This window comes from Rattus norvegicus, chromosome 7 (genome assembly GCF_021556685.1).
Source record: "Rattus norvegicus strain SHRSP/BbbUtx chromosome 7, alternate assembly SHRSP_T2T, whole genome shotgun sequence".
NCBI lineage: Eukaryota > Metazoa > Chordata > Mammalia > Rodentia > Muridae > Rattus > Rattus norvegicus.
Window position 1 is genome coordinate 126,603,460 of NC_141540.1, and position 21,910 is coordinate 126,625,369.

Consider the following 21,910-nt stretch of genomic DNA (forward strand, 5'->3'; position numbering starts at 1 on the left):
ACATAGCAAAACCATACCTCAAAACAAACAGCAAATCAAATCAATGGGCCCAGTACTGTTTCTAGCTGTAACAATGCCGGGGCCGCTCACATTAACATGTTTCTTTATACTACTGGGAATAGCTATAAATACAGAGACTAGGGGCCAGAGGGATGGCTCAGTGGTTAAGAACAATGACTGCTCTTCCAGAGGTCCTGAGTTCAATTCCCAGCAACCACATGGTGGCTCACAACCATCTATAATGAGAGCCCATGCCCTCCTCTGAAGACAACTACAGTATATTCACATACATAAAATAAATATTTAAAAAAAATATAGAAACTATAATTAAATCACCCTAACGCCTTTTACCAGGGAATGACTGCGTAGCTCATTCAAAATGAAACCCCAGGATTCTCAAAGGAGTGAGGCCCCTGTTTGGTGTAGATGTTGCACTGGAAGGTAGGTCATGGAGTGTCAACCAACTGTCTGAGGTGTATTACCCCCGGGTCCATCTGCTCGGGCCACGTACCCTGAAGTAGTAAAGAGGGTGACTTTGCCACGTAGTCACCTGATGTGAGCCCTTCCCTGTCTCCTCCAACCATCTGCCCTAAACCAGCTCACGGCGGCAGTTTCTCTGGGTATAAGTTAGGAATCAAGATTAAAATACCTGGGTTCACTGCATAACTTGTTTGCCAGGCAAGCATGAGGACCTGGGTTCAGATCCCCAGGACCCATATATAAGCTCAGTGTGGCCGTGTGTGCCTCTAATTCCAACACTGGGTGGGGGATAGGGGAGATGGATCCACAGAACTAGCCAGCCAGCCAGCCAAGCTGACCAGTGGGCTCCAAGTTCAGTGTGAAAAAACTAAGAGGGGGAGCAACTGAGGAAAATATCCGAAGCTGACCTCTGACCTGCACAAAATGCAAGTGCACCTGTATGTATGTATGTATGTATGTATGTATGTATGTATGTATGTATGTATGTGTGTATGTGTGTATGTATATATATATATATATATGGTAGTTTGAATGAAGCTGGCCCTCACGGGCTCATATGGAGGGGCACGATTAAGAGGTGTGGCCTTGTTGGAGGAAGTGTGTCACTGGAGGTGGGCTTTGAGGCCCAGTGTCACTCCCCCTTTTTGTGCCTGCCAATCAGGATGCGGAACTCTCAGCTACCTCTCTCCAGCACCACCTCTGCCTGCATGCCGCCATGCTTCTTGCCATGGTGACAGTGAACTAAATCTCTGAAACTACAAGCCAGCCCGAATGAAGTGCTTTCTTTTGTCAGAGTTGCCTTGATCATGGTGTCTCTTTACAGCAATAGAACCCCTAAGATATTCATTACAGAGATACACACACACACACACACACACACACACACACGCTCAAACACTCAAACATACATAACTTACACACTCTCTCACACTCACACACTCTCTCTCTCTCACACACACACACACACACACACACACACACACACACACACACACACACACACAGCAGACCATCTGTCCTGTTGATGTTAGAAGGATTGTAGTGTCTACTAAAATATAAGAGTCTCCCACAAACCTTTCTTCTGGACCCAAGGGGAGCCAAATATCTTAGGTCAATCTCTGATTATCTATTTCCTTAGAGAGTCCACCTCTGTTAAGTAGTAGTTAGACGGTTATGGAAAATCATCCGTTTTCTCACTTGGGAGCAGCAGCTTGCTTTGGGAGATTGGTGAGGTACCCATTAAGGATGCTTAAGTGTTAGGTACCACGCTGAGAAAGGACGACCATCCCCGGGATGTATGAGCCCCGCATCGTCTTCGTAGCATGTAATTTACATTTTTTGGGAATGGGTGTGGGCCTTCAGAGAGTGGATGTAAACAGCCTTTAAGCGCGGAGGCTTTCATGAAGCTAAGCTGCTATTTACCAGACCGTGATTGCTGTACACTACGGTTCAAATCAACAGCTCAGCACCATGGGATTCAAGCGCAGACAGGGAGGAAAGAGCACTGGGGTGAAAAACAGGGGGCAGGGAACACCCAGGCTTCTATCCAGAACAGCTCCTGCTGATAAGGAGCAACCGAAGCTGACAGGCTGATGCCCGGCTCCATTCTGAGGGGTCAGAGCTGGTCGTAAGGCTCTGGCCTTGTAGATAAAGTGAAGGAGCTTGTGGTCAGAGGACCAGAGAACCAAACACATGTGGGTCAAACACAAACAGGAGGAGAGAGATGAGGGGGAGGGCGGGTAGCACTTGCTGGGGCTGGGACTGGAGCAGCCAGGGGACAGCAACCTCAGTGAAGGGTCTGGGTTCCTGGCTGTCCAACAATGGGCTTACCACTCACTCGGGGAGGGGAGCTCACTGTCAAGGTTAAAGAAAAAGAAACCGGGGCTGGGGATTTAGCTCAGTGGTAGAGCGCTTGCCTAGGAAGCGCAAGGCCCTGGGTTCGGTCCCCAGCTCCGGAAAAAAAAAGAACCAAAAAAAAAAAAAAAAAAAAAAAAAACCAGGAGCGGTGGTGCACACTTTTAACCCCAGCACTTAGGAGGCAGAGGCAGGCAGATCTCTGTGAGTTGGGAGGATGGTCTGGTCTATGTAATGAGTTCCAAGGCAGACAGAAGTACATGAAGAGACTCTGTCTCACAAAAAAGGGGGTGGACAGTAAAAAGATACAAGAGGTGACCAAGATATATGCAGGGGTGTCATCAGAGCCAGTTGTTGGCCACTGCAGGCAGAATGCACCATCCCACTCCCAGGGACAACATGCCCATGGGAACATAGAGACTCAAGACAGAAGAAAAAGGTTTACACATGCTCACAACAGTACTTACAATTCCCCTATGACGGCAGAAACAACTGAGATGCCCCCTTAATAGAGAGATAGAGCTAGACACTGGCCCATTATTTGCTACGAGGAACTGGGTCACTTCCACCCACCACAGCCTTGATGAGCCCTGAGGCATGGCACTGAAGACTTGTGTTATATGATGCCATGCAGCCCAGATGCCCAGAACATCCACATCCACACCGAGGCTGGCTGGAGGCTGTGGCTGCAGGGGGGCAGGAGGGAGGGGGGGGGCGTTGGAGATGACAGCCGAGAGCAACAAAGTATCATTGTGAGATTGGAAGAACATTCTAGATTAGACAGCATGTTTCTGTACTGCAGTGTGTTTTTGTTTTTGAAAGCTGCCTCTTTGGGCCAGGTGAACTTCAGCCAGTACTCTCCAGCGATCCACCCTGCTCCCTCTGGAAGTCCATCTAATTCAACCACTTAGCCCTCTGCTGCTGTGGCTGGCGGCGATGCACAGCAAGAAAGATGGCTGTCATTGGTAAGGGCTTTATGAACTGCACAAGGGGCTCGACTGGAGATGGGGAAGCCAGATGGGGATGCTGCAGGTGCATCAATGGAGATTTTGGGGACTTCTGAGGTCAAAGAAAGACAGGAGGGTTGGGCTCAATGGCAGGGCCTCACCCAGCATGCAATAGCATCTGGGTTCTGTCCCAGCACCACCATAACAAAAATAAACATTCCTTTTCACTCAGTGGGTAAAGACACCTGCCACTGAGTAAGAACATGAGTTTGACCCTCACGGAGGAAAGGCAGAATGGATTCTTCACAGCTGTCCTCCAACCACACACACCACGGCACTGGCAAACCCATGTACGTACACGCAGACATACACGTAAATAAAAACGTGATCTTTAAACAAGCTTTTTAAAGGGAAGGGGAGGCTGGGGATGTAGCTCTGTTGGTAGAATGCTTATCCAGCATTCGGAAAGCCCTAGTAAAAACCCTAGTACTCCATAAATCCAGGCATGGTGACCCACACCTGTAACTCTGGCCCTTGGGAAGTCAAGGCCAGTGTTAGCTACGTAGTGGATTTGAGCTAGCCTGAGATACATGAGATCCTGTCATGAAATGAAAAATTTAAGATTAAAATAAAAGAGGGGGGAGGGAGGATAGAGAGCAGAGACAGACAGACAGAGCACATGTCCCAGTGAGAAGCTGATGTCCCAGTAAGAAACGGACACACCAAATGAAGGTAATGATTCCATTTAAGACAGTGATGGCATCTTGAACAGCTACTGGGTTTCCTGGGCCCCAGCTCAGGTGAGGACAAAACAGGCAGCTTTCTAACTTGCTTTTCATTTGTTTTTTCCAGGCAGGGTTTCTCTGTGTAGCCCTGGCTGTCCTGGAACTCACTCTGTAGACCAGGCTGATCTCAAACTCTGAGATTCACCTGCTCCTGCCTCCTGAGTGCTGGGACTAAAGGCATGTGCCATTGCCACCACCACCCAGTACTTTCTAATATTTTAAAAGTGAACATTTAAAAATTTGCCACGTATTTACACCAAAGACAGGAGCCCATGATTAAAGGAGCCAAGTGGTAGGCTCAAGAGTTTTCTTCTGGTCTGTGTGGGATGATGAACATGGGGTGATTAGCCTTCTCAGGGCTGTTTGTATCTTTGGGAGCAGATGGCCAAGACCAGGAGGACTCCCAAGTCTGAGGTGCTCTTCAGGTCCATTGAACCGTGGGTATCATCTCCAGGACAGAAAACTCAGCAGTGGCCAGGCCAGGACACTGGAGCAGAAGTGGTACAAAACACGCAGCCCAGAGGTGAGAACCAGACTGCATAGCAACACATGATACCTGCATCCGAGTACCATCATCAGCATCTATACTCAGCATCTGTACCCTTCGGGGTCTACAACCTCAGGGTACCACCTTGGTCACAAAGGCTGCTCTAAGCAGGACACACACACACACACACACACACACACACACACACACACACACACACACGTAGAAAGGAAATAGCCAGTGGGCGGGGCTACCACAGTAACTCCTCCTCCACTCAAGAAACCAAGGGCTACTGTGCCCTTCAAGGTGAGGCCCCCAAAGGCCAGCTCTACCAATCTGTGCAGATCCGGACTCCCGATGCCAACGCTGCACCCGAGCCTGTCCCTTTCATTTTTCTCCAGCGTATTTTCTTCCCGGTGTACGGCCCCTCCCTGATGCCTTCCACTTAGATGCCTAAAGTATCTGCAGAGAGCTTTTGTGCGCACACAAAAGCCTTTGGTCCTCCGAAGCGCTCACATTTCTGCAGTCTTTTAACCCTGCTACAGACAACTCCTCACTGGGAGGCCAGTGGGGGTTTGGTTTCAGCGTGGGGGTGGGCAGAGTGGGGTGCCTATGAAACCAGATGCAAGTACAGTGAGGCTTAAGATGTGAATGGATTCACACTCGGCGTTCAGAAATGAGCCACCAACATTCATAGCAAAGAATTCACAGATGGCGGGAGCCCAGGAATGTCGGCAGGAGGTGATGTGCTGTACTGTCATTTCTCCAACAGCAACCCCGTGTCTACCCTGCAGTGTCTGCCACCATGGGCTTCCACAGGCACTTCCTGCCTACCTCAGTCGGCCTCCTCCAGCCACTGAGGCCCCTAGCGTGTGCATGGGGCTATTCCCCAGTAACAAAGTTGTGTTCGTGTCTCTTGAGTTTCACATTGAAGACAAAGGCAAGTCTGGCAGTCCTGATCACAGACATGTGGGACATGGGGGAAGGGCACACCTGGGAAATGGCTGCTGATCTCTCCTTTAGCAGTGCATATTCCAATATTTAAGACAAGACCCACTAAGCCTAGGCTATACAGTGAGGTATCCTGGGCGAGCTGGAAGTGCTCTGGCCAGGGAGAGAGCACAGGTCGGTGACTGCAGGAAGTGTGCACTTGTACGCTCACACCACACCCCAACATCCTCAAATTACCCTCACTGGGGCTCATCTGTTCATGCACACTCACAAAGATACTCACTAGTACCTACACACGCGCACACACACATGCACACACTGGCCAGCAGATCTCACACCTCATGCATATGGACAGAATCTTATGTGTTCTTACAAAACCTGGCCTACTCTAGCTATGACCTCCCGATGGACCTCTTTCTGCCTCCCACCCCCAGCCTGGGACACAACAGAGAGACCTCCCATTCTAGCTCCTTATCTCTGACCTCACCTCGGAGTGCCCCTGATAGGTCCTGAGGGCAAGGACCTCAAACCTTCATGATGAAGGTAGGTGTTGAGCTGGTGGGAGAGAAAGCGTGAGCTTGCTAGGAAAAGCATAGAGACAGTGGAGGAAAGGGACAGTCCCAACAGGAGGGCTTGTGTCAGGATGAGAGGATGACACATTTGAGAGCCACTGACCCATCAGCAGCTAAAAGACACAGGTGGTGTCTCAGTCCGCCGGATAGTTCTGTGCCTCAGTTTCCCCATCTCCTCCCAGAACCCAGGGGACCACTGTAGACGTACATACCCTAGCACTAGGCAAGATGTCAGGGTACGTGGTCCCAGAACTAGGGTGCAGAGGGAGCAGCCTTGCTGGCACAAAGTGCATCTCAAGTTGCACAGAACACAAGGGTAGACTGGAAGAAGATGAGGGAGATAGGATGGGGGGATGTAGGAGAGCAGCCATCCCACAGGACAGGACACACCCCAGACAGGCTGCCTAGCTTCTGGAGGACTTTCCATAACAGAGCAATGGAACACAAAGACCCAGGGTGAGACTGGGCGGGCACCGTGAAATTTCCATGCAGGCGGCTCCCTACCGTCTGACCAGCCTGTGTTTAGGAACGGAAGCCAGGCACCTTATCTCGCAGCTCTGCCACCTGTCAGAGGACAGGCCGTGTCCTTGGTACCTGCTGCACGACCTGACCCGTCACTACCACTGCAGCTCTACAGAGGGGCACCCAGCCAATACTCCCAACAGGGCTCACTGGCCATTCCAGGTCCCTTGGCTGGCTTCTATTACCCACTAAGCTTAACATTCCAAGGAGATGGAGAATAGATAACCAGGGTCTCAGACATCACCCTGTGACCCACAGAGAGGCGGTGGACTGTGCTTGGGTGGAAGTGTAGCTACTCGATATTTATGGAATACCTGTGTAGGCCAGACAGGAGCTCGCTGCATCGGCAGGAAACACAGCCGGAAAGAAACAACTAATTCACACTACAGGCTCGGGCTTGTGGACAATGAGTGCTTTTACGGTAACTGAACCCCTGGGGTGCGCTCCCATAGGCTCCTATGAAACACCACACTCCCCTTTGTTGGCAAGAGGACTTTGAGCAGTGGAAGAGTAAAAAAGAAAAAAGAAAAAACAAAAAACAAAGTAAGGTCATTTTGCTGAACCCTTGGTCAGAACAGTTTAGGTACTTTGCTCAATTCACTTTATGAAAACGTGGAGTCTTAACAGAGTCTTCAAATCTGAAGATTTGTTGTAAAAAATATAGAAGAAAAAAAGACCCCTAAATGGTTCATGTGCCCCTGACCCAGATGGCTGGTGCTCCACACAAAGGATTACAGAGCCACCTGAACTCACGTCCTTGTTCACAAACAGAACCACCACGCTGTTTGCAACACTGCCTCGAGACTTCATACCTCCAAGACCCTGGAGGTACTTTGATGAATGTGGTGGTGAACACCTTAAATCCCAGCAAGTGGGAGGCAGAGGCAGGCGGGTCTCTGTGAGTTCAAGGCCATCCTGGTCTACATAGTGAGTTCCAGGACAGCCAGAGCTACATAATGAGACCCTGTCTCAAAAACAAACAAACAAACAAGCAAACAAACAAATGAACAGGGCTGGAGAGATAACTCGGCAGTTAAGAACACTGACTGCTCTTCCAGAGGTCCTGAGCTCAATTCCCAGCAACCACATGGTGGCTCACAACCGTCTGTAATGGGATCTGATGCCCTCCTCTTATGTCCTCTTTCTGGTGTGTCTGAAGACAGCTACAGTGTACTCATATGGATAAAGAAAATAAATACATCTTAAAACAAACAAAAACAAGAACCTGGAGGTCCCGGGCAAGAGGTCTGGGGGAAAGGCTTGCCCAAATGTCTGAGCGAGGGCCCTTGGGTTTTCTGGACTAGCAGAGACCCTCCCCAATCATGAGAGGATTGAAGGTAGGGGCCACAACCCATCTCTCCTCTGGATCTTGGGGTTTCACAGCACAGAGAGACTTTGTACCATGTGAACAAGCCAAGTGAGTCATCCTAGTGGGGCTAGGCAATTCCTAAGAGTAAGATCTATATCCAGAGGTCAGTCCAAGGTCACCCTGAGCACAGGTATTTCCCAACCCCTATCAGAGAGAGGGGAGTTGGTGCTGAGAAGAGGGGTACCTTTCTGCTAGAGTCCCTCTTCTCATTAAAGGGACTCTGGCCTTTGTACCAAAAACACACTCAGCCTGAATGAACAGGAATACACACCACGACCCTTTCTCAGCAGATTTATGCAGACGAGGAAAACACCACGCCCATACAGATGTTCATCACGTCAGTTTGATTTATTATCATTTGAAAACAATATTTTGCAAGCCCTTGAGATGGTTCTTAATGTGTGTGGGTGTTTTGCCTGCGTGTGTATGTACAGTATTCAACATGCAGTGCTGGGAAGAACCCGAGGATGACGAATGCCCTGCAAATGGAGTGACAGATGCTTGTGAGCTGCCAAGTGCATGCTGGGAACCAAACTCATGTCAGGCAGCGCTCTGAACACCTGAGCCATCTCTCTCCAAGCCCCCAATAGTTTGCTGTTCCTGTACAATGCTTTCTGGCTTTCTTTTCCCCCCTTCCTTCCTTTCTTTTCCTTCCTTTACCAGGATCACATCTATACAATCTCACCACTGTCTTCTCATAACTGATGCCGTTTGCTTGATTACACATTTACTCCCTAATTACAAGGTATTGGGAAACAGATTCTTGCTATGCACAAGCTATGAAAGGAAGACTGATTTTGTCCATGTTTCGAAGGGGTGATGCAAGAAAAACAGACTAGACGTTGTAACTTGCTACTGAGGACTTGGATTGGTGGGTATAACTTACTGGGCTATTATGGACTTGATGGAAAAATTTAAAACTGCTGCCCAGGATGAGGAAGAAGAGGAGGAGGAGAAGGAAGAAGAGGAGGAGAAGGAGGAAGAGGAGGAGAAGGAGGAAGAGGAAGAAGAGGAGAAGGAGGAAGAGGACCACCATTCTGGTCATACCTTGAACAAGAAAGGGGCCAAGCACCCTAGAGCCAGCCAGATCTGGGAGGAACTTCACAAGCCCTGTCAGCTGCAGGATGCTAGTATGACAACCAAGACGTTAATGTCCCTGTGCTAGATGCAAAAACTGAGTGTCCTTTAAGACATGCTACCTGCTGCTGCCACCCACCTACATCCTGTTCTGGCTTAAAGTTATCCTTTAACCATTCTAAGTCCCTCCCAGCTAACCCCTATATCCTTAGCCCAGTGTCCCAGAAGGAGACAATTCTTTGAAGACATTTAGTAATGACTAGAGACATTTGAATCTTCACTAGGGCATGGATATTTTGACATCTTGTTAGTGACGGCCAGGAACACAGAATGATCCTCTTCCTAAGAATCACCAACCACAAATGCCACATGTGCCACAGGTGGAGAAGCCTAATCGGCCCCCTCACCTCCCAATCCCTTCAAGAAAACTTCCCCCGCAGACTCACCCTGACCTCAGACCCCATTTTCTCCCCACATCCTGAGCGCACCCCACAGGAGAGTCCACACTACCCTGTGTGTCAAAGATGGGCACATAAATCTCACTTCCCCAGTGGGCTGGGTGTTGTCTGAGGAACTGAGGCAGGCACAGTCAAATAAATATGATACCCAATATGATACCCTTGTTTTCTGGACCAAGGCAGTGAGGAGGGTTCCTACTATTGGCTCCTCATGTGGAAAGCAGATAGAGTCCAGAGAGTTGTGAATTATTTGACCTGGGCATGGTTATGTCAAGAACTTGAATGCCCAGAGCTATGGGAGTGGCGAAACCTTCCCTGGGTAAGGCTTAGAGGGATGGAGAAGCCTTCCTCTGGTCCACATGGAAATGTTCTATTAACAGTGTGTATAGAAGCCATCAACTGTGGCTTCCTCCTCAGAGATCACTACTGAGACTGCTTCCCTAGAGACACCTACAGAGATTAGTAAACCTGCTTCCCTGTCTAGCTATAAACCTTAAATCTGTCTCGATTCAGTGTTATGAGAGACACATGCTAGGCCAAGCAGTGTGCAGGTCTTTATTACCAGCACTTGGGAGGCTGAGGTAGGTGGGTCCTGTGAGTTTGAGGCCAGCCTGTTCTACATGGCCAGTTCCAGGACAGCCAGAGCTACACAGAGAAACCCTGTCTCAAAACACCAATGCACACATGCATGCACGCACGTGTTCCAATCACAGCTGATGCCCTCCCATCAGAGAAAGCACAGCTCACCCTATCTCAGCTTTTCTGACATGTGTGTCAATCCTAGTCAGGTCAATCCCTGAGACATCCAAGAGGGTGGGACTTGTAGTGTGTCTGTGTCCCCAGATGCCACTGGGGCTCCCTGAGCAAAGCAAGGTGTAGCCAGGATCCCTCAGGAAGCAAAAGAGGTACTCAAGAGGACCAACTGCTCAGCGGCTGTAGGCAGGTTCCTCTAGATGACACCCCTTTTGGAAGCAGCTGGATGCCACTGCATTGGGGATATGGGCAGAGTTCCTCTCAACACCCCAAAGGTGACTTAAAAGAAACAAAGCATTGAAACATGAGTTTCAAGTGCAAAAGAAATGACTTAAAACTCTCACAAGGACATCAAGCTGTCCTATGACACAGGTGGAAAGGTTTAACTGTCTTGTTTTTTTAAGATTTATTTATTTTATGTATATGAGTACACTGTCGCTGTCTTCAGACACACCAGAAGAGGGCATGGGATCCCATTACAGATGGTTGCGAGCCACCATGTGGTTGCTGGGAATTAAACTCAGGACCTCTGGAAAGGCAGCCAGTGCTATTAACCACCATCTCTCCAGCCCGATTAACTGGTTTTTACAAAAGCCTGGGACGGCGGTGGGGGTAGTCTACAGTGAGGCCACTAGCACAAATCTCCACCCAGCCAAAGCACCCTGGTGCTGCTGGAGAAGGGCTGGGTGGAGCCCAAGAGGCAAGAACAGTGGCTTTCCCTAAAAGGCCCTGGCTAGAGCCACCCCAACTCCAACATGCTCCTCGGTTTCCCTGAAGGTGGACTTAACCAATGGGCGTCCTGAAAATGTCACTAAGTAGAAAGAAAGAGGAAACTGCCTTGCCCGCCCTCACTGGAAAGGTTCCCTGAGGCCACAGACATTGTCCCTCAGGGTTCTGACCTCAGTGCTGTTCCTCCTCACACAGCTCCACCATTACCTTCCCTAGGCCTGTAGGCCTCCCTGCTGTCCCAAGCTGGCCTGCCCTTTGTCCCTCTCTCCTGGATCATCCTGTTTGTGTGTTCCACCTGTTTCCTCTGGGGACCCTGACAAGAAGCCAACCAGGCAGCTGCTCTGAAGTCCCCCCACAAGCCAGCAGAGCACGAGATTCCCACGAAGGGCACTGTGCTCTCTGTGCAGAGACATGTTGGCAGGCCGACCTGGCATGCCCAAGATAGAAACTAAGCACTGCAAAGATGTGCCTGAAGGAAGCTGGCACTCAGGAAGAGCGGGGCAGACATGACAGTCATGGCCAGCAGTCAACGCCACACCCTTACTGTGGAGTCAGATGCTCAAGTCTCCAGGTGCAGTGAGCACAGGACCAGCACAGCCAGTTAGAGAAGGGTCTGCAGTGGGGCTTCCCTGGCTGCTGCTGGGCCCCTGAACTTAAGGCCACCATCAGGGCATGGCTTGAGTCCCTCCAAGTGTGGCTTGCCCTCCTCCATCCTCTGAAACCTCTCCTCAGGCAATAGTCTCACAGCCATCTTCAGTAGCCTGAGGTCATTCCACATTTTATTGCCAGAAGGCTAAGTACAGAGGGGCCACTAATGAAGAGGACAATGACAGCTCCCTACAGAGACCCAACAGAGAGTGACTCACCCTGACAGTGTCACTTTCCAAGTCTCCTTCGATCCTTACAGGCTGGAGTGAAGAGACTATGCTGTGTGACTATGTTTTTGTTTTAATCCCGAGTGTGGAATATGGGGCTGCTTCAGGTTGTCCACAGTCCTTATTTATGATGGCGTCATGCTCTAAGGGAGTATGACTTTTGCCAGCTGCAGACAGTTTCATTCTGGGGACTCTGGAGAGGGAATAAATGACAGAGCCCAGAGAGGAATGGGGGAGGGTTGCTCTGAAGGAGGAGGTCCCTGCTCCTGGTTGCTGTCATTATGGTTTGACCTTAAGAAGTTGGGAGATGGGGGTTGGGGATTTAGCTCAGTGGTAGAGCGCTTGCCTAGCAAGCACAAGGCCCTGGGTTTGGTCCCCAGCTCCGGAAAAAAAAAAAAAAGAAGTTGGGAGATATTCTGATGTGGAAGATTGGACATGCTCCTAGGAACTCGATGACCCTAATCAGCAGGAAATAGCCCATAGAGGTCCATGTCTCCTTCCCACTCTAGCCTGCTTTATCTCCTACTTAGTATTGGGGGGGATAGAAGAAATTAGGGTGAAATGGGGTTGCGAGAGAGGTAGAGGCATAAGAACCCAATAAAATAATAAGATGACTATGCCAACACTGGCGTACTGTGACCTCAGGCTGCTGCCCCGACTCAGGCCTGAAATTGTTCCCAGCCTAACAGGTCTTCCCAGGTCCACAGATCCAAAGCGTGTCTGTCCCTGCACCTGCATTGGTAGAAGCAGCCACCTCAGAGACAGAGGCAGACAGAAACATCAGGGCCGTCCACAGACAGGTACTGTAATCTCTGCCTACTCAACCCACACATGCAGGCTTAAGGCCATAAGGGAGACTGGTTGGTTTCCTCCCTAAAATACCCACCCTCTGGCAAGAGAAGGAAACAGCCCAGCAAAGGCCTAATCCTAAACTCAGGGCTGTGTTTGTTCACTGGGAGGTGAAGGGAGCTGTTGAAAGGACCCAGCCTGGAAAGGGAGCCATAAATTCCAGTAATCCACATCTACCTACTGATCCTCTGGCATGGGGCCCCTCTTTCTTCTGGGCCATCTGAGGTAGCCTTCTGTGAGGGTGTGCTGCACCTCTGAGCTGGCTCACAGGACAGAGAATTCACAACTGGGCTGAGAGGCCCCACCCAACCACAGGACAACTGTTGCTCTGGGCACAGGAGGCAGATGCAGAAGCTTCGAATGGGGAAACTTGAGGCTGGCTCAACCTCCTGAACCGGCCCTTCCCTCAGCAGCAAGCCTGCAGTCTGGACGTGTGTCTCTGACATAAGCAAGAAAGGGAATACATACACCCGGTGTTTCCCTGATGCCCCAGGGTTCCTGTGGTTCATTCTGACAGGCCTAAACATCCTGGAAGCACAAAAGCACTGGGAGTGCCCACATAAGTACGAAGGTCTATATAGCCACAAGACCAAGGTGAGCCAAAAAGGTGACAGGGTGAAATGCTCTGCCTGGGAGTAGAGCCCAGCAAGACCAGCATCCCTCCTCAGGATTAAGAGGGTGCCCCTCTGCAGGATTATCTGCCATTCTTTCTACTCAAAAGTGTGTGAAATATCAGGACCCAAGGAACGGTGTATTTGGGGCACAAAGCCATAGACACTTTGTCCTTGAGCCAAGGGTGTTCTACAGTTGTGGGAGCTCTGTCTGTATCTGTCGTCACCTGACCAGCTGTCCAGAAAACCTGGGCTTCTCCGGTGGCCATGCCCATCTCTCCACAGGGACACAGAAAAGCAGTCCCAAGCTCCAGAGGCTTTCAGTGATGGGAGCTCAGCCCTCACTCATGTGCTGGAGGTCACAACTATGATCTAGTCATACCACGGGTAGGTTACAGGGTTCATTTTCTCTGGGTGGGAATTGTTGACTTACGATCGTGATGGTTTACATATGCTTGGCCCAGGGAGTGGCACTATTAGGGGATGTGGCCTTATTGGAGTAGGTGTGTCACTGTGGGCGTGGGCTTTAAGATCCTCATCCTAGCTGCCTGGAAGTCAGTCTTCTCCTGTTTGTCTTTGGAACAAGGTGTAGAACTCTCGGCTCCTCCTGCACCATGCCTACCTGGACACTGCCATGCTCCTGCCTTAATACTGGACTGAACCTCTGAACCTATAAGCCAGCCCCAATTAAGTGTTGTCCTTATAAGAGTTGCCTTGGTCATGGTGTCTGCTCATAGCAGTAAGACCCTCACTGAGACGACGATGCAAAGCATGATGGGAAGAGGACCGTGGGGAAAATGGGGGAAATGCCCCTTAAGAAATAGTTGGGAAATAATGGCAGATTAAGACACCACAGAAAGGAGGGGCCGCATCCTACTGCTTCTCATGGGGTTACTGTGAGCCACTTGGGATGTGTAAGCCATGTCCTTTATGCTGATAGTCACTGTCCCCAAATCCATAGGGCCATCACTTCACGATCAAATAAAAGTCTCTGAGGTAGGACAATGTGGACAGCAGAAATCTGCTCTTCTCTCCGGCAACTGTGCCCTGTGTCTGGAGATAGGTCTGGGGTTAGTCCCAAGTCCTACTCGAGTTCAAGTAGTACTCATCAGTTCAGTGTCCCTCAAGGTCACCAGGGAGATTTTGGCCCTGGCAACTCCTCCTTCTGTCTCTGTCACCATTTAAGGCTGCAGAGGCTGCGCTGGCCGATGCTTACACCACAAGACAGCTCCCACTCACAGCTGGGGACACAGAATGGGGACCAAAGACGGCTACTGGAGTCTGTCTGGGGTGGTTGTGGGGACCTTCAGAAATAAAAAGATGCCACTGCAAATGGAAAAGGTGACCTTGGAGAAAGAAGGACAGCAGTGACAGGCAGCAGTGAAGAACTGGAGACAAGGACAGTCCGTGCCCTAAGAGTGGGCAGAGGACATCCCAGGTACCAAAGGCCTGAGGTGACATGGACAGGTAATTTAGAAAATACCTTTGCCACCATACAGGTTGCACAGAAAGGATGTCCTCATCTTTCATCTGCTGGTGATGTGGATCTTAGAAAGTCTGGAGAGGCTTGTGGCTGGGTTCAGTGAGGGGCAGGAGAGACCAGCATGGACTCGTCATGAGACCCAGAGCTGGTAGCATGGGAGGGGAGGTATACACAAAAAACAAAACAAACAAACAAACAAACAAACAAAACAGTCTGGGAAAGCACATGACTTCATGAAACAAAAGTGATCGTATGTTTCATTACAGCCAATAACTGCAAAACATACCCAAGACACCTGCTTCAGAGCTGGGAACACACCCTCCAGTCACAGCTCACCCAAGACATGTAGTCAGACCTGGGAATGCAGCCGCTGTCCCCACCCCCAAGGCCACCATATCCCACCTCCACCCCTGACCCCCGAGTCACAGCTCGGGGCAGCTCCTGGATTTTCTGCAAATTCTCTGCATCCTGCCTTAGTGCATCTCAGTCTCTGCCTGTCCACACAGCTTCAGTTCCAGCACTGACTACGTGCACAGAACCCTTGGTTGACATCACCCTAAGCAGAAAAGCCACTGGGCCATCACTGGCTGACCTGAGCAGGAGGGAAGAAAGAGACACCGAGGCACCCTCCTACCTTGTTGTAGTACTGGACCAGCACCGAATGCCACCGCCCGTCACTCACACCTCCAGGAACCTGCGGTGTCACCGTCGTTGTGGTCTCACCTGTGCAGCAAGAGGGAGATCCAGAGACAGGTTAGGGGCTTCCTCCAATCAGGTTTCCAAGCTGCAGTGTAGACATCCTGCTCAGAGAGACTGGCCATGTGCCCTTCCCTTTGGCATGGCCACCACTGGAAGCCATCCCCAGGCTGCAGTGTAGATATCCTGCTCAGAGAGACTGGCCATGTGCCCTTCCCTTTGGCACGGCCACCACTGGAAGCCATTCCCCATCCCCCCTATGTGGAGGGCCTCAACCTGAAAGATAGCAAGATTCTAAAACAGGAAAAAACATGGCCTACTCCTCACATCCATGCTTGCCTGGTCCTCTCATGCTGGTGTGTAAGTCACCAGGTTAATTTACAGGTACACTGCACTTCATCTTTTTAATTTTTTTATATTTATTTGATTTTAAGTGTATGGGTGTTTTGCTTCCATATCTACATGTGTACCATGTGTATGTCTGACACAGAAGACGGAAGGCAGCACTGGATACCCTGGAACCGGAGTTATGGACAGTTGTGAGCTGCCACATGGGTGCTGAGAACCAAACCCAGGTCCTCTGTAAGAACAGCAAATGCTCTCAACTGCTGAGCTCTCCATCCCTCCACCCACATCGCTGCACATCAATTACCGATTCTGACCTAGGAGCCAGGCTCCGTCTGGTATTAGCCTTACAAGTAACACTGCCCTGACACTGACATCTTCCTGCACTCTGACTTCTAGAGGCCGGGTTCCTAGATGCAGAATTAGGGTTGGAAGGCTGAGTAGCTGGGAGGACAAGTAAACCTAATCCATAAAGTGCCTTGGGAGGCACCCGCGGCTGCAGGAGGTCCCACCTGCCGAGAACGTGAGCTGCAGCTGCTCCTCCACAATCTCCAGGGCGATGAAGTCATGCTTCTCGTTAAAGCGGCCGTTGTACAGCAGCAGGGCGTTCCTGTCCTGGGTGGCAAACCTGTGGGCCAAGCAGCATGTCACACACTGAAGGGCCGTGACAGGGTGACATGACCAGCCAGGGCAGCGCGCGACATGGTTCAGGAAAATAATTGCCTCAGCACTTTATCACACAAGATGCTGACAGCCCACCCAACCTAATGTGTGCATTGGAGCCTTGGGAGACACGGTGGTGATGGCCTGCGGCAGTGTGAAAGACGTTGTGTGGGGTAGGAAAAAGGGCTGAGTGGATCAAGGTTTGGGGTGCGAGTCTGAGGATCAGAGTTTTAATTCCCCAGTACCCCTGTCAAAAGCCACACATGGTAGCCACTTGTAGACCCATCACTCAGGAGGCAAAGACAGAGGATGCTCAGGGTCTGCTAGACCATCTGGAGATGGGGAGTACTGGGTTTAGTGAGAGACTCCATTTTAAAAAAAAAAAAAAAAAAAAAAAAACAGGGGTTGGGGATTTAGCTCAGTGGTAGAGCCCTTGCCTAGCAAGCGCAAGGCCCTGGGTTCAGTCCCCAGCTCCAGAAAAAAGAAAAAAAGAAAACAGTGAAGAGTGACTAGAGAAAATACCCAATACCCAGTACCCCTCTCTCTCTCTCTCTCTCTCTCTCTCTCTCTCTCTCTCTCTCTCACACACACACACACACACACACACACACACACACACAGACTACATGTTCACAAGAATGATGCATAGCCTGTTTAACAACTATAAGCATGTCTGGAGGCAGTACACATGTAGTTTATCTCCTGCAACAGATCAGATGAGACCCTAAGGTACTCCCTTCACACCAAAGTCTCTGCCTGAGTGGCACATCTCTAAGCCTCTTGTACCAACTGAAATACCTGAGCCTGGACTCTGTGTGCCCAGGTTAACCCCTCTTATACAGCGCTCCCCCTGGCAGGCACCATCCATTGCTAAAGACAGAGAAACTGAGCCGGGGCCCAGGGCTGAGGGGAGGGTGGGAACAACTTGAGTAAAATGAGGAAAGACAGAAATAGAAACCAAAGCTTGAGGGGCCGGAGGAGAAGGAGCGGAGAACAAAAGAGGATAAAAAGCGGCTGGGAGTGGGGCCCACTTGGGAGCCCCAGCACTTGGCAAACAGAAACTAGAAAGAGGAGAAGGCCCATGACAGAAGCCACCTGAGACAAGGCAACTCAGCCGGGCTGGGCAGTCCTCTGTGGTAAGAGGGGCCTCAGAGCTTCCAGGATGCGTGCCCGGGAAACTGTAACTGGAAGGCCACTGGTCTTCTGAGAGTATTCTGGGGGAACTTTCTCTCTTCTCTTGTGACTTTGAGTTTTAAGGCAGTAAAGGTCACCAAAAGTCACTGCGATGCACGTGACTATGAACTACTGGCCATACCAAGGGGTGCAGGAGCCATGGTTATACTCCAGGGCTACATTACCCCAGCTCACATCCAGCACATGCCATGATACATTCACCAGGGGTCACGAGACTCCTCTGATGTGGAAGGCGGTGGCTACTCATGGGCGTCCTCTGTTGCAGGGGATCCCACAGCAGGGCCCTTGCTTTGCAGGCTTGTGCCCTAAAAGGTGCCCTTCTGGATGGAGGGCAGAGTCTTGTCACAAAGGGGCAAACAACAATTATCCACACCTGGCAGTACAGGGCTCAGGACGTACTGTGCCAATAGGCAGACGCTGTCCATTTATCAGGCACATGGGGTGGGGGGAGTAGCGAGAGCTGACTGCCAGAGCCACCCCACATCCTCAGACCTCCCTACAACACACTCAATGGGAGGGACCTTGTTAATTCACAGTATAGAAGATGATGGATAAGGAGAAGTCACTTGTCCTTTGGTCCTGAGGACACTCCTGGCTGGCTTTATCTTTAGGACGGAACCCAGGGACAGGCTCTGCACTGTCTGTACTTAGCAGGCAGTGCACGAAGACACCCAGGAGAAGCCTCCTCCCACTGAACTAACTTTAACCTAGCAAAGAGCTTCAAAATGGAAATTCTAGATTCTTTTTTATCTAAGCAAATCACAGGCTTATGATGCCTAAAACCCTGTGAGCTCATTTGGTATTTTGTGCATGGTTCATGTTAGTACATGTGTGTTAAGGAACACACCAATTCAGCCAGAAGGCTGGAGGACAAATCCCTGGAATCCTCCTGCCTCTGCGTCCCCAGGTGCAGGATCGCATGTGTGTGCCACTGTGCCCAGCATTGTACACGGAAGCCTGGGATTTGAACACAGACTCTCATGCCTGCACACAGTATTTTAACAAGTAAGCCATCTCCCCAGCTCCAAATGATAGACTGGACTTTTTTTTTTAAGTAATGTTTAAATTCTGGGGAGAAGGTATGGACAGTACACAATCAGCCGGCTGTATACTAATCAGGACCAGGTAGGGGGAATTGGGAGTCTGAACAGCCTGCCTTGTGACACGCACAGGATGTCTGATCCCTGGGCCTGCCCCACTGGCTACTGAGATCTCAGTGATGCCTGTGTTGGTGCTGGTGGGCAGGACCAGAATAGCCAGGTTAGCTTCCAGGCCTGGGATTTGGGCTGTCCCCACTTGGAAGTCTTGGCATGGATGCTCTGTTGTCCCTATGCTGAAACAGTGTCCCCTGTCATCGTGGCAACGACCCGACCCTTGAGCAGGTGGTCTGGCAGCCAGCACCGAGCAGGCCTCCTCAACCATCCAGAGCCTAGAAGGCTGAGGTGCGCCCACCCCATGACATATTCCCAAGGGATATCCCACAAGCACGGCTGCACTTACGCAAGGGAGACGGTAAAATGGAAGCGCTGCCGCAGGCCCCGGAAGGTAACGAAGGACTGGGGTGGGAAGCTCCTGGTGCTCACTTCACAGTACGGGTGCTCATACTCGCCGGGCGGGCACACACAGTGGAAGCCTCCGATGAGCAGGTTCACGCAGGTGCCCCCGTTTTTGCATACCCCGCTGGCACAGCGGCCTGAGCGGACGTTCACCTGGCAATGCTCCCCTGGAGAAGAAAGCAGAGGTCACGCAAAGGCTGTCCTAGAGTCCTAGTTTGCTTCGTTCCCCGCTCCCCCACCCCCCTGTGATAAACACTGACCATAGACAACTCGGGGAGGAAATGGTTTATTTCAGCTATGGTCTATCATTGAGGGAAGTCAGGGCAGGAACTCAAGGCAGGAACCCAGAGGCTGAAACAGAGGCCGTAGAGGAGTGACACCTACTGGCTAGTTCTCCAGGGCTAGCTCTATTTGCTTTCTTATATAGTCCAGGGGTAACACCACCCAACAGTAGGCTGAGCCTCCCACATCAATCATTCATCAAGACAATGCCCCAATGGACATGCCGCTGACAGTGACAGGCCAGTCTAATGGAGATGGTTCCTCAATTGAAATTCTTGCTTCCCAGGTGACTCTAATTTGCTTACACTGACAAAAACTAACAAGCACAGAGACTAAGGGAGACCAGTGGACTATGGATGTCCCCTGAGGCACACAGTTGACTGAAGGCTCAGGCTCATAGGCTTGGATGCCACAGTGACACCTGGACCTGGGGCTTTGGTAGAACTTTCCAACAGTTTGCAGATCCACATGGACTGCTTCCTAAAGGCAGAAACACCTTCCTCAGGAGGTGACCCACGGATTACGGATTACAGGGCTAAAATAGCCCCCGGGAGTTCTCTTCTACTGAATGTGTTGAGGCTGAGTCCAAACTGATGCTTCTGTAGCCCGGAAAACAAATCTCATGGGACAGAAGTCGGCTGGGATCACTGACCTACTATATCCCCTCACAGCCATTCAGGCCCAGCCATGGAAAGACCCTAAGCGCTTCTGTTACCAGGCCAGGGCAGGCCAGGCTCAGGGCAGGACGGTGTGATCTCATCCGTCCGCCGGTCTGCAGTAGCTAAGATGAGCCCAGAGAAGCGGACAGAGAGAGGCCAGTGTGGAGGAGCAGGTGAGAACTGGCCACTGGTAGATGCTTGTTCACCTCAGGTTCACAACAGTGGACACTTCATCTCCCAGCCATTGCTGGATCCCAGGGCCTTGCCCAACATGGCTCTGAGCTTGGCCACCCTGCAGGAACCTCTGAGTTCATGTGCTTGCATGCATGCATGCGTACACTCACGCCATCCCACGGGTCACACACTCAAACCATCAGACTCACACACATGTTCACGTCACATTTGTAAACACACCATTGCATACATCCTTACACCCATGTCTCAGACTCCGTCTCAGACATGCATGCCCATACCTATACTCCCCTCATGCCCACTCTCCTCACAGATCATCTCATATGAACTTGCCTGCCCCCACACTCTCACACTCAAACACGTCCGTCAGTGTTCACAGCCTTCTACACAACCCTTGTGAGGGCCCATCACTGAAGTTTAAACTTAAGATCTCTCCCTTTTCCTTCAGACACTTTAAATTCTCCCCTTCAGGACGGTTTGCTTTACTGTACTCCAGGTTAGCCCATGGGCAGTGAAGCCCAGCACATTCTGAGAACAAAGCTGCCTGAGAGACACTCTGGCCTTATGCTCACTAAACCGTGAAGAGAAAGGGCACTGCCTTCACCTTCCCCACAGCCAGTGCCTGAGAGTAGCACACCTTGGAGGATCCAGGCTCCAGAGATTGTCCAAACTTTCCCAGCAGAAGAGAAAGCCAGCCCTTATCCTCCAAACTCCAGATCCGCCTGGCTGTGGGATTGCAGCCATGGCAGCTCAACCCGACCACTTGAGCGTGGGGTTCTCGTCCTCTCTCGAAACTCCTCTCCTAGACCCAGAAGAGGCCCCAGGGTGTCTAGCCCCCACCAACACAACTTTATCTTCTAAAGGCCCTGGAAATGGAAGAGGGTCTACCCTGGGTCCTACATGACTTCATCTCAAGTGTCTGGCTGCGTACAGAAAGACCCAGTTTTCCAGTGAGACCACATGCTGGCTTCTGTGTAGATAGGGTGTGAGAAGCTTTCAATCTACAAGTGGCTGTTTGTCCCAGAACTGATGTCTGTCCAGTGTGGACTCTGTAAGAGGAAGGCTCTGAGACTGAGGTGGGGTTCAGGGGCGTCCTCAGCTGTGTTTCAGACTTTTCTCTTCCCTTCCGAAGCCTCTCTGGCCTGTTTCTCTCTGGGTAACCCCAACTAGACTGAGAGTTCTGCCATCTGCCCAGGGAGGCAGGCTTTGAGTCTTGGAGCCACCAGCATGCCATAGGCTCTCACCTCCCTCAACACTCCTCTACCATTTTCACACCCTGCATTCCCATCCCACTGCCTTAACCTTCCCCTCAAACCTAAGCACCCCAAATATGCACCTTATACCAGTTCCACTGACTCCCAAAGCTTCTTGCTCTGCCTCTAACACAAAAGACAAGTTCCTACAGTGCTGGTCTCGGAGCACACTCGTCCCACTGGCTTAGTACTCCACGAAGATGTCACCCCATCACACCCCTGACCCTCAAAAGCACAAACCCAGATCATTGGTCCCACACTCTTGGTT

General features: G+C 50.8%; 1 protein-coding gene across 9 annotated transcripts in view; it reads right to left on the reverse strand.

Moving 5' to 3' along the window:
* The window catches only part of Celsr1 (cadherin, EGF LAG seven-pass G-type receptor 1), a 137,512-nt gene that overhangs the window by 44,204 nt on the left and 71,398 nt on the right, over positions 1 to 21,910 (reverse strand). For all 9 annotated transcript variants that reach the window (XR_015623936.1, NM_001427591.1, XM_087556605.1 and 6 more), the window contains 3 exon segments: positions 19,201 to 19,423; positions 16,356 to 16,471; positions 15,437 to 15,525 (listed from right to left, as the gene is read on the reverse strand). Coding sequence is in view for 8 of the 9 variants with exons in the window: in NM_001427591.1 (NP_001414520.1) it covers positions 15,437 to 15,525; positions 16,356 to 16,471; positions 19,201 to 19,423 (428 nt within the window). In the remaining variant the exon portion in view is untranslated.